This window comes from Rhinoraja longicauda, chromosome 31 (assembly GCF_053455715.1).
Source record: "Rhinoraja longicauda isolate Sanriku21f chromosome 31, sRhiLon1.1, whole genome shotgun sequence".
In the NCBI taxonomy this organism is placed as follows: domain Eukaryota; kingdom Metazoa; phylum Chordata; class Chondrichthyes; order Rajiformes; family Arhynchobatidae; genus Rhinoraja; species Rhinoraja longicauda.
Window position 1 is genome coordinate 12239859 of NC_135983.1, and position 13311 is coordinate 12253169.

General features: G+C 43.4%; 1 protein-coding gene across 1 annotated transcript in view; it reads left to right on the plus strand.

Moving 5' to 3' along the window:
• Positions 1–13311, plus strand: part of cacna1ba (calcium channel, voltage-dependent, N type, alpha 1B subunit, a) — a 542697-nt gene that overhangs the window by 408981 nt on the left and 120405 nt on the right. Inside the window, exons 25-26 of the mRNA XM_078425960.1 lie at positions 8910–9039; positions 12760–12819. Coding sequence (XP_078282086.1) covers positions 8910–9039; positions 12760–12819 — 190 coding nt within the window. The remainder of the gene's footprint in view (positions 1–8909; positions 9040–12759; positions 12820–13311) is intronic.

Below are 13311 nucleotides of genomic sequence, written 5' to 3' on the forward strand. Positions count from 1 at the left end.
AAGGACATTCTTGCTATTGAGGGAGTGCAGCGTAGGTTCACCAACTTAATTCCCGGGATGGCGGGACTGACATATGATGAAAGAGAGGATCGACTGGGCTTATATTCACTGGAATTTAGAAGGATGAGAGGGGATTTTATAGAAATATAAAATTCTTAAGGGATTGGACAGGCTAGATGCTGAAAAAATGTTCCCAATGTTGGGGTAGTCCAAAACTAGGGGTCACAGGTTAAGAATATGGGGTAGGCCATTTAGGACTGAGATGAGGAAAAACTTTTTCACCCAGAGAGTTGTGAATCTGTGGAATTCTCTGCTACAGAAGGCAGTGGAGGCCAATTGGTTCAGGTTTAGGTCAGTTTATTGTCACATGTACCAATTATGGTACCTGTACAGTGAAACTCGAATTACCATACAGCCATGCTACAAAAAAGCAACATGACACACAACTACATAATCTAGCACGGCGGATTCCCCGCATTCCTCACTGTGATGGAAGGCAAAAAAGTCCAATCTTCTTCCTCCTTATTCTCCCGCGGTCGGGGCAGTTGAGCCATCAGCAGTCGGGGCGATCGAAGCTCCCGCAGTTGAACCATCAGCAGTCGGGGCGATCGAAGCTCCCACAGCTTTGAGCTTCCGAAGTCGGTCTCTCACCAGAGACCGCGAGCTCCACAATGTTAAAGTCTGCAGGCTCCCACGGTTGGAGCTCCGAGGTCGATCCCCAATAGGGATCGCCAGCACGATATTAAGTCCTGCAGGCTCCCACGGTTGGCACTCCCGCGGTCGGTCTCCAGCAGAGGCCGCCAGCTCCTTGATGTTATGCCGCAGTGCGGACGGAGATACGATACGGAAAAAAAATCGCATCTCCGTTGAGGTAAGATATATTTTTTTAATCCCCCAACCCCCCCCCCCCCCCCACATAAAATAAACTAAAGACCACTAAAACATACATTTAACACATACTAAAAAATATACCTCTTAGGGCTAACACAATCAAGGGATATGGGTAGAAAGCAGGATCGGGGTACTGATTTTCGATGATCAGCAATGATCATATTGAATGGCGGTATTTATTCACAAAATGCTGGAGTAACTCAGTAGGTCATCTCAGCAGCATCTCAGGAAAGAAGGAATGGGTGACGTTTCGGGTTGAGACCCTTCTTCAGACTTGAATGGCGGTGTAGGCACGAAGGGCCGAATGGCCTACTCCTGCATCTATTTTCTATGTTACAGGGAGAAGGCAGGAGAATGGGGTTGACAGGCAAAAATAGATCAGCCACGATTAATTGGTTGAGTCGACTTGATGGAACGATTGACCCAATTGTGCCCCTATGTCTGATGGTCTATGGACTTATCCATATATGGACCATATATAATCTTATGGTCTAATGGAGTTGCACTTGGAGGCAACAGGAGTAAACCTCTGATGAGGCCTTTCTCTGGGTACTGCCCCTTTCATGTGCCCCTAACTAAAGTAACCAGCATGTACTGCCTTGCCCATGGAGACACGAGAACAATAAATCCTTCCATAATTATAGTGTAAACTAAATGATAGATTGGCAGTGTGTGCACTGAATGTATTAAGGAAACATCCAGTTTCATCTGATTGTTAGTGACAAATGACTTGAAATTTCTATTGATTAAATGAAACATATGACAGAGCATCTGTTAGTGGCAACAAAATCTCAAAGACAAATTGTGAATTGTAAACATTCCAAAAAGAGCCTTTTCATCACTGAAGGCTAAAGATTGTGTTGGGACATGTCAAATGTAAAGAAATTAATTGTGCGATTTTTCACCCATAGCTTAATGGAGTTGTGGTACATCACTGAGGCAGATGGTGTTACTGTTTCCGTAAGATTATTGGATAGATTCCTGGAATGGATTGAGGTAGTAGATGTAGTCATTCAAAGGACAGTCACTAGAAATCAAAGGAGAGTCGTTACTGTTTCTCAAAAAGGGGTTCTGAGCAAATCCAGTTTAGGTTGTCACGACAGTACAAAGTTATGACTGCTTGAAGCAACAAAGGCAATGTTTCAGGATAATTCCCTGTTGTTTAGTTTCAGTCAACACGATGCTATTCTGTTTCTACATTCGAACATATATATGACCTGACAAAAATGAATGATCAGTTGCACTGTGATTGGCCCATTGGTCCTCCCACTCGGTCTGCTGCGTCCTTTGCAAATCCTAAGCAATTTGTTGGTTCCCCTATGCCATGCGGCTCTCCCCCCTTCACCGCCAGCACACCAGACTTGGCCGACTGCGGCAACAGTTTGATTTGCAGCTGCACCTTCATAGCCAACACTCAGCTGTGTCCCCTATTAACTAACTGGACCAATGCAGGTTGGCCGGGGCACTCTTCTTAATGAACTGATTAGTGCGGGCTAGGATTGCAAGACAGCAATGAAGTTAGACGGTGTGTAAAGAACTCATCCATGCCAACCAAGATGCCCACCTGAGTGAGTCACATTTACCTGCGCCTGCTTCATATCCCTCTAAACCTCTTCTATTGTACCTGTCTAAATGCCTTTTCAGAATTGTAATAACATATAACAAACATATAACAACTACAGCATGGAAACAGGCCTGTCCGGCCCTACCAGTCCACGCCGACCATTCTCCCTGACCTAGTCTCATCTACCTGCACTCAGACCATAACCCTCCAATCCCCTCCTATCCATATACCTATCCAATTTACTCTTAAATAATAAAATCGAGCCAGCCTCCACCACTTCCACCGGAAGCCCATTCCATACAGCCACAACCCTCTGAGTAAAGAAGTTCCCCCTCATGTTACCCCTAAACCTTTGTCCCTCAATTCTGAAGCTATGTCCCCTTGTTGGAATCTTCCCCACTCTCAAAGGGAAAAGCCTACCCACGTCAACTCTATCCGTCCCTCTCAAAATTTTAAAAACCTCTATCAAGTCCCCCCTCAACCTTCTACGCTCCAAAGAATAAAGACCCAACCTGTTCAACCTCTCTCTGTAGCCTAAGTGCTGAAACCCAGGCAACATTCTAGTAAATCTCCTCTGTACCCTCTCCATTTTGTCGACATCCTTCCTATAATTTGGCGACCAGAACTGCACACCATACTCCAGATTCGGCCTCACCAATGCCCTGTACAATTTCAACATTACATCCCAACTTCTATACTCGATGCTCTGATTTATAAAGGCAAGCATACCAAACGCCTTCTTCACCACCCTATCCACATGAGATTCCACCTTCAGGGAACAATGCACAGTTATTCCCAGATCCCTCTGTTCCACTGCATTCCTCAATTCCCTACCATTTATCCTGTACGTCCTATTTTGATTTGTCCTACCAAAATGCAGCACCTCACACTTATCAGCATTAAACTCCATCTGCCATCTTTCAGCCCACCCTTCCAAAAGGCCCAAGTCTCTCTGTAGACTTTGAAAATCTACCTCACTATCAACTACTCCACCTATCTTAGTATCATCTGCATATTTACTAATCCAATTTGCCACACCATCATCCATATCATTAATGTAAATGACAAACAACAGTGGACCCAACACAGATCCTTGGGGTACTCCACTAGACACTGGCCTCCAACCTGACATACAGTTGTCAACCATTACCCTCTGGTATCTCCCATTCAGCCATTGTTGAATCCATCTTGCAACCTCACTATTAATACCCAACGATTTAACCTTCTTAATCAACCTTCCATGTGGAACCTTGTCAAATGCCTTACTGAAGTCCATATAGACAACATCCACAGCCTTGCCCTTATCAATTTCCCTGGTAACCTCTTCAAAAAATTCAAGAAGATTAGTCAAACATGACCTTCCAGGCACAAATCCATGTTGACTGTTTCTAATCAGGCCTTGATTATCCAAATAATTATATATATTGTCCCTAAGTATCTTTTCCATTAATTTTCCCACCACAGACGTCAAACTAATAGGTCTATAATTGCTAGGTTTACTTTTAGAACCTTTTTTAAACAAAGGCACAACATGCGCAATGCGCCAATCTTCCGGCACCATCCCTGTTTCTAATGACGTTTGAAATATTTCCGTCATAGCCCCTGCTATTTCTGCACTAACTTCCCTCAATGTCCTAGGGAATATCCTATCAGGACCTGGAGATGTATCCACTTTTATATTCTTCAAAAGTGTCCGTACCTCCTCTTCTTTAATCCTCCTAATTTCCATCACTACTCTACTTGTTTCGCTTACCTCACATAATTCAATATCCTTCTCCTCGGTAAATACCGAAGAAAAGAAATTGTTTAATATCTCCCCCATTTCTTCCGGCTCAGCACATAGCTGTCCACTCTGACTCTCTAATGGACCAATTTTATCCCTCACTATCCTTTTGCTATTGACATATCTGTAGAACCCCTTGGGGTTTACTTTTACATTACTTGCCAAAGCAGCCTCATATCTTTTTTTCGCTTTTCTAATTTCCTTTTTAAGATTCCTTTTACATTCTTTATATTCCTCAAGAACCTCATCTACTCCCTGCCGCTTATATTTATTGTATATCTCCCTCTTTTTCCGAACCAAGTGTCCAATTTCCCTGGAAAACCACGGCTCTTTCAAATTATTATTCTTTCCTTTCCACCGAACCGGGACATAAAGACTCTGTACTCTCAAAATTTCACCTTTAAATATCCTCCATTTCTCTATTATATCCTTTTCATAAAACAACAATTTCCATTTCACTCCTTCTAAATCCTTTCTCATCTCCTCAAAATTAGCCTTTCTCCAATCCAAAATCTCAACCCTTGGTCCAGATTTGACCTTCTCCATAATGATATTGAAACTAATGGCATTATGATCACTAGACCCAAAGTGCTCCTCAACACATACCTCCGTCACCTGACCCATCTCATTTCCTAACAGGAGGTCCAACACTGCCCCTTCTCTGGTAGGCACCTCTACGTATTGCTGCAAAAAACTATCCTGCACACATTTTACAAACTCCAAACCATCCAGCCCTTTAACAGAATGTGATTCCCAGTCTATATACGGAAAATTGAAATCACCCACAATCACCACTCTGTGCTTACTACTAATATCTGCTATCTCCTTACATATTTGCTCTTCCAATTCTCGTTCCCTATTTGGCGGTCTATTATACACCCCTATAAGTGTTGCTAAACCTTTCTCATTTCTGAGTTCCACCCAAACAGCCTCCTTAATCGAGCCTTCTAGTCTGTCCTGCCAAAGCACTGCTGTGATATCCTCCCTGACAAGCAATGCAACACCCCCACCTCTTGCCCCTCCGATTCTATCACATCTGAAACAATGAAATCCTGGAATATTTAATTGCCAATCGCAACCCTCCTGCAACCATGTTTCACTGATCGCCACAACATCATACTTCCAGATGTCAATCCAGGCTCTAAGCTCATCCACCTTTCTTACAATGCTCCTAGCATTAAAATATACACATTTAAGGGACCCATCATTTCTTATTCTCAGTTTATTTCTTTTCCCTTCTTTCTCTCCTACATATTGCGTCTGAGTGTTTCCCTTTTCTGCCTCCTGCCTCACACACTGCCTATTAGCTATCTGTGTTTGAGTCCCTCCCCCCAACCGTACTAGTTTAAAGTCTCCGCAGTTATTTTAGCAAATCTCCCCGCCAGGATATTGGTTCCCCTCGGGTTCAGATGCAACCCGTCCTTTTTGTACAGGTCATACTTCCCCCAGAAGAGGTCCCAATGATCCAGAAACTTGAAACCCTGCTCCCTGCACCAGTTCCTCAGCCACGTATTTATCCTCCACCTCACTCCATTCCTATTCTCACTATCGCGTGGCACAGGCAGTAAATGCCCACCTTTCCCACCTCTGCTGTAACTCGTTCCACATACGTAGCACCCTCTGTGTGGTAGGTTTATCCGGGTCCTCCCTCTCACTAACCTCTCCCTCTCATTTTCAATGTATACCCACAAGTAGAGCAGTCCTGAACTCCTGTCTGCCTCATTGCTGACCCATGGAGTATCTTTGATCAGACTTTACTGGCTTTACCTTGCACTAACGTTATTCCCTTATCATGTACCATACACTGTGAATGGCTTGATTGTAATCATGTTGCGGTTTTCCGCTGACTGGTTAGCACACAACAAAAACCTTTTCACTGTACCTCGGTACACATGACAATAAACTAAACTGATAACTAATAGTTTCTGACACCCCTACCCTGGAAAAAACACTCTGACCATTCACCTTGTCTATGCCCCTCATGATTTTGGTTGAGAACGTTGGTCTTTGGTGATTCCTTGTTTCATTCACCATCTTGAGGTGAAGTTTCTACAGTAGCAACGGCATCTTATTGTGAATTGCCAGTCTCGCTATAACTAATGATTGTATAAGTAGTAACACTGAGATGTTGCTTTCCATTATAATTTGACATGCCTGGCAGAATTGATTTGAGATTCATGGCTTCAGTAGCATGACCTTCAATGGGAATGTGTTTCTGCATTCTGACGCATGGGCCAGGGGCAGGAAGGCAATCGGAAATCAGTGTGTAGGATTATAAAGTTATGGTAATGGTGAGCAAGCTGGTATTCTGTGCCCTGACCTTGTGCAGGTAGGTTAGGCATGTCTCTGCTCTACGGTTAGTGAACATTGGGTGGCACGATGGCATAGTGGAAGAGCTACTGTAGGTATACATAGTTCCTTGAAAGTGTCATCTCCAGCATATAGGGTGGTCAGGAAGCCTTTCGATACATTGGCCTTCATCAGCCAGGGTATTGAGTTTAGAAGTTGGGATGTTATGTTACAAGTGTATAAAATGTTGGTGAGGGCCCATATGGAGTATTGCGTTCATTTCTGGTCACCCTGCTGTAGGAAGGATGTTGTTAAGCTGGAAAGAGTGCAGAGAAGATTTACGAGGATGTTGCCAGGACGATGGCCTGAGCTATTGGAAGCAGCTGGGAAGGCTGGGACTTTATGCCTTGGAGTGCAGGAGGCTGAAGGCCAGTCTTATAGAGATGGATAAGACCATGAGGGGACAGAGTCATTAACCAGAGTAGGGGAATCAAGAAATGGAGGTGAGAGGGAAAAGATTTAATAGGAACCTGGACAACTTTTTCACATAGAAGGCAGTGGGCATATGAAACGAGCTGGTAGTTGAGGTAAGTTCAATAACAACATTTAAAATATCTTTAGACAGGGACATAGATAGGATAGGTTTTGGGCGCCATGGGCCAAACGCAGGCAGGTGGGACTAGTGGAGATTGGATATCTTGTTCAGCATGGGCAAGTTAGGCCGGAGAGCCTGTTTCCATGCTGTACGACTGTGTGACTATATCACTAAGTTATGTTGCACTTTTATGAAACATTTGGTTATGCCACATTTAGAGTATTGCGCGCTGTTCTAGTTGCCCCATTATGGGAAGGATATGGAGGTTTTAGAGCCGAAGCAGAAGTTTACCAGGATGCAGCCTGGGATTAAGCTATAATGAAAAGATGGACAAACTTGGATTGTTTTCCCTGAGTATTGGAGAATAGATAGAAGATGATAAAATCATGAGAGGCATAGGCAGTCAGGACTTTTTCCCCAGGGTGGAAATGTTAAAGCCCAGAGGGCATAGCTTTAAGGTGTGAGGGGAAAAGTTGAAAGGAGATGTGCAGGACAAGATTTTTATGCAGAGAATGGTGGGTGCCTGGAACCCACTGCTAGTGTTGGTGGTGGAGGCAGATATGATAGTGATGTTTAAGATGCTTTTAGATAGGCACATGGGTGTGCAAGGAGTAGAGGTAGATGAATCCACCATTCTCTGCATAAAAATCTTGTCCTGCATATCTCCTTTCAACTTTGTCCATCTTTTCATTCAAGAGAGAGCTGGCGGCACGGTAGCGCAGCGGTAGAGTTGCTGCTTTACAGCGAATGCAGCGCCGGAGACTCAGGTTCGATCCTGACTACGGGTGCTGCACTGTAAGGAGTTTGTACGTTCTCCCCGTGACCTGCGTGGGTTTTCTCCGAGATCTTCGGTTTCCTCCCACACTCCAAAGACGTACAGGTATGTAGGTTAATTGGCTGGGTAAATGTAAAAATTGTCCCTAGTGGGTGTAGGATAGTGTTAATGTACAGGGATCGCTGGGCGGCACGGACTTGGTGGGCCGAAAAGGCCTGTTTCCGGCTGTATGTGTATGGTATGGTATGGTATGGATAGAGCTCTTAAGGATAGCGGAGTCAGGGGGTATGGGGAGAAGGCAGGAACGGGGTACTGATTGAGAATGATCAGCCATGATGACATTGAATGGTGGTGCTGCCTCGAAGGGCCGAATAGCCTCCTCCTGCACCCATTGTCTATTGTCTATTGTCTAATCAGGATGTTCAACACAGAGGTTGTGGGCTGAGTGGCCTACTCCGGTGCTGTACTTTTAAATGGTTCAATAGTTTAATGGTGTATTTATTGTCACGTGCAAATGCACAGTGAAATTATTTTCTTGCAAACAGTCGTATTGCCGTACCGAAGCACATCCCCAATTAGCGAATTGTACCGAAATAATGTACTGATCCCGAATCCTACTGAAAGTCCTACAGATTTTCTGTTCTTAGTTGAGTTAAGTGTTGTTTATTGTCATGTGTACTGAGGTACAGTTAAAAGTTTTTGTTGCGTGCTACCTAGTCAGCGGAAAGACAATACATGATTGCAATCGAGCCATCTACAGTGTACAGGTACACGATAAGGGAATAACATTTATTGCAAGGTAAAGCCAGTAAATCCCGATCAAGGATAGCCCGAGGGTCACCAAAGAGGTAGATAGTAGTTCAGCTCTGCTCTGGTTGTGAATAGGGATATTTAAGAACCTTATGCGGTTCCCAAAAACTTCAGAATAATTGCTTATGGTTGTACCCTTTGATATTGCTCTTTCTTGCCAGAGTCGATTTTGATGTAAAGGTACATTCACCTGTGTTTTTAGTGTTCGCAGAGCGTGCCACTACGTTGTAAATCTGCGCTACTTTGAGATGTGTATCCTGCTGGTGATCACAATGAGCAGCATCGCACTGGCAGCAGAGGACCCTGTCCAGGCCGACTCACCCAGTAACAATGTAAGTGGCTACGACACCCAACCAACAACTGTCATCCCAGTGCGCCCGCAAAACCAGTGCAGCTGCAAATGCTCTCTTTAAAGCTTACCGTAACCAGAAGGAACTTTACCATTAAATCCGCAGGGTGCACCAGAATTAGTCAAGAAGTGGTCAAAGTTTCAAAAATCACCAATTGGGGGGATCTTATTGAAACATATAAGATAATTAGGGGATTGGACACATTAGAGGCAGGAAACATGTTCCCAATGTTGGGGGAGTCCAGAACAAGGGGCCACAGTTTAAGAATAAGGGGTAGGCCATTTAGAACGGAGATGAGGAAGAACTTTTTCAGTCAGAGAGTGATGAAGGTGTGGAATTCTCTGCCTCAGAAGGCAGTGGAGGCCAGTTCGTTGGATGCTTTCAAGAGAGAGCTGGATAGAGCTCTTAAGGATAGCGGAGTGAGGGGGTATGGGGAGAAGGCAGGAACGGGGTACTGATTGAGAGTGATCAGCCATGATCGCATTGAATGGCGGTGCTGGCTCGAAGGGCTGAATGGCCTACTCCTGCACCTATTGTCTATTGTCTATTGTTGCATCGATTTTCCTGAGTAAAACTTGTGCAAAGTACTGTGGGGGCAAGTGGATTTGAATTAGTCGACGCAGGAAATTGTTAAATCAGTTAAACCAATAACATGGAGTGATTTCTCACAAAGCACAAGAGTTACACGGTTTGGTCAGAGAGAGGCTTTGCTTCGTCGGCTTTGGTAATATTGTTAAACCTGTGTTTCCAGTCAAAGGAAGGTGCAATTTGCCAGAAATCAGCCCAACCTGCTAAACGATTATGGCACTTGTAGCACAAGTAACATAACTTTGAGTTAGATGCTATCCCGACCCACAAAATAAGCCAAACTCCCTGCAACACTGGTAATAAACATGACAAGCTTCTGCGATGCCCTATTCTCTGGCCATGGCTCTTCAAAGTAATCCCGTTAACTTTTAACAGTTTTTAACTATGGGACTGGCTGATGGATATCAGTCTTTTAAATTCTTTTCAGTGATTTAAAGTCTGCTTCACTTACACATGGTGGATGTGTGCTCCTTACAAAACTATTTATTTTCTAGTGATAAAGGTTGAGTGTGTATATATATATATCAATTTGTTCAAAGCACAGGAACGAATAAGCAATTGAATTTAATTATGGCGTCAGCAACAAATCTTTTAGAAGGTTTACACAAAGCAGGCAAGCTTTATAAGAAGCAGAAACATTAAGCTGATATCGGCACGGCCAGCACATCCCTGTCATGTTGCTGATTGCAGCCAAAGTGGAAACGGAATGCAAAGTGTGGAACAACTCAGTGGGTCAGGCAGTATCCATGGAATGAATGGATAGGCAACATTTTGGGTCAGGATACTTCTTCTTATAGTCTTTATTAAGTCTTATAGAGACATATAAAATTATAAAAGGACTGGACAAGCTAGATGCAGGAAAACTGTTCCCAATGTTGGGGGAGTCCAGAACCAGGGGCCACAGTCTTAGAATAAAAGGGAGGCCATTTAAAACTGAGGTGAGAAGGAACTTTTTCACCCAGAGAGTTGTGAATTTGTGGAATTCTCTGGCACAGAGGGCAGTGGAGGCCAAATCACTGGATGGATTTAAGAGAGAGTTAGATAAAGCTCTAGGAGCTAGTGGAATCAAGGGATATGGGGAGAAGGCAAGCACGGGTTACTGATTGTGGATGAACAGCCATGATCACAATGAAGAAGGGTCTCGACCCGAAACGTCACCCATTCCTTCTCTCCTGAGATGCTGCCTGACCTGCTGAGTTACTCCAGCATTTTGTGAATAAATACCTTTGATTTGCACCAGCATCTGCAGTTATTTTCTTACAATGAATGGCGGTGCTGGCTCGAAGGGCCGAATGGCCTCCTCCACCTATTTTCTATGTTTCCATGTTTCTATGTTTCAGACCCAAACCGCAATGTTGCCCATCTACTTCTTCCACAGATGCTGTCTGACCTTGCTGAGTTTCTCCAGCACTCTGTGTTTTACATAAGATTCTAACATCTGCTGTTCCTTTGTATCTCCTGTTGCTTGCAGTTTTATTTAATATTTTACCGTTCTAACCAATGCATCCTTGAAAATTCAAAGATATCATAATGGGTAATGAGACGACGTTTAGAAAAAAAAACCTCACCTACGTACAATGGAATTTGATCCACATTTCCCTGCAATACGCCCCATGGTTAAACAATCATATCACTCTATGACAAATCAAAATAGGAGAATTCTAATAGATTTCAGTGTACGGCAGTCTGAGGCAGCGATTTTTTTTTCTCTGAGTAATAAATGTGTGGAATTAATTTAGTCGAGAACGGCAGTGTTGTGATAATTAACTGCTTTAATAAAAGCCACCTGAATAGTTGATTAAGAAAGTGATTGAACATTCCAGAGGTGCAAATGGGCATTAGATTATCAAATGCTGTGTGAAGCAGGTAGCTTCAAATCCTGGTGGGGGAGAGAAATGGCACTTACAGGCTGGTGACTGAGTGATTTAAATAACGTTAATTGTTATAATGCTGTAATTAGCTGGGTATTTTGCTTGATTGCAGCCGAGGTTCGGAGTGCTCTGTCTAATGCATGACATTTTGTGACTGTAAACCTCCAGAGAAAATTAAATAAGAGGGAAGGCTGCATGAGTGTAGGGGATGGTCCCCGGACAAGGTGAAATTTGTGATGGGATTATTCCCGAATGTATTTTATTTTAATGCCTTGAATGAAGCTAAATTTCGACAGTCACAAATGGGCATTTCATATCATAAACGCCTCCCTCAAGGAGATCAAACCAGCAGGGCTGTCCAATAGTGCAACCATAATGGCAAGTTACACCTGCCATATTTTACAGGTGGTTTGATAGAAACATAGAAACATAGAAAATAGGTGCAGGAGTAGGCCATTCGGCCCTTCGAGCCTGCACCGCCATTCAATATGATCATGGCTGATCATTATGATCGGAAATAAAATATTGCTCTCAGAATGTAACAAATGATGCTGTCTGTTATTAGGGTAACCAGGCGGCAGTCATAGGTGTTAGTTCATTAGGTATGGTGTGGTGGCGACACGGTGGCGACACGGTAGAGTTGCTGCATTTCAGCGCCAGGGACCCTGGTTCTTTCCTGACGGGGTGCTTGCCTGTATCGCCCTGTGACATGCGTGGGATTTCCCCGGGATCTCCGGTTTCCTCCCACACTCCAAAGACGTACAGGTTTGAAGGTTAATTGGCTTGGTATAAGTGTAAATTGTCCCTAGTGTGTGTAGGATAGTGTTAGTGCGCGGGGATCGCTAGTCGGCGCGCACACAGCGGGTCAAAGGGCCTGTTTCCACGCTGTATCTCTAAACTAAAAAAAACCTCACCTAAACTAAAGGTATGTTTCCCTGTCCTTTTGCCATTACTTGAAGCCCCCTCCTCCAGGTTTTATTCCCTTTTCTGAAGAGACCACCCCAATGGAATGAGGTAATTCACAGCCTCACTCTCCAGCTGTTGATATTTCTCCTGTTTCATCCTTTTTGCCCCAGCATTATTCTGTAATCCCCTGTGTACTATTCCCAACTTCCACGAACACACCATTTCAATCACTACCGCAGAGCTGCAAGTAATTAAATAAAGCACAGAGCGATTGAGACTTTGAAAGCACGCGTCCATTGCAAACTCAGACTGAAATTAAAAAATATTTTCTGTTTAGGTTCTCAAGTACCTGGACTATGTGTTCACTGGGGTCTTCACCTTCGAAATGGTGATTAAGGTAAACATTCCCATGAGTTTTTCATAAATTCACTGCACAATTATTATTTAAAAGAGAGCGAAAGCATGTAGTTAATTACTCTTTGGCTCATTTACTGAAATAAACATTTTGCAATCAATAAATCCTGTGATTAATAAGGCCAATCACATTGAGCTTGGAGCTCTGGAGTTTTATGTCAAATGAGCCCTATGCCCCAGTTGACTTGTGCATCTGGGGCAAGTAAATTAAAATAAACTGTAAATGTGTTTATTTTTTTGTGAAAAAGGAATGAATTTCAAAAGATTGATTCCTAAGCATGTGCTGTTAATTCCTCAAAAACCAAAAGTACTCATTCTTTAACTTTATAAACAGTCCTTCAAAAATTCCTTTTGTGTCCTTCAGTTTCCGATCATTTGGGAATTTTAAAGTGCTGAAGAAGCTGAAGGATGTTAAAAAGGTTGCTGTTGAACCTAAGAATCAACTTCATCTCTTGGGGTGAAGCCTCACAGATCT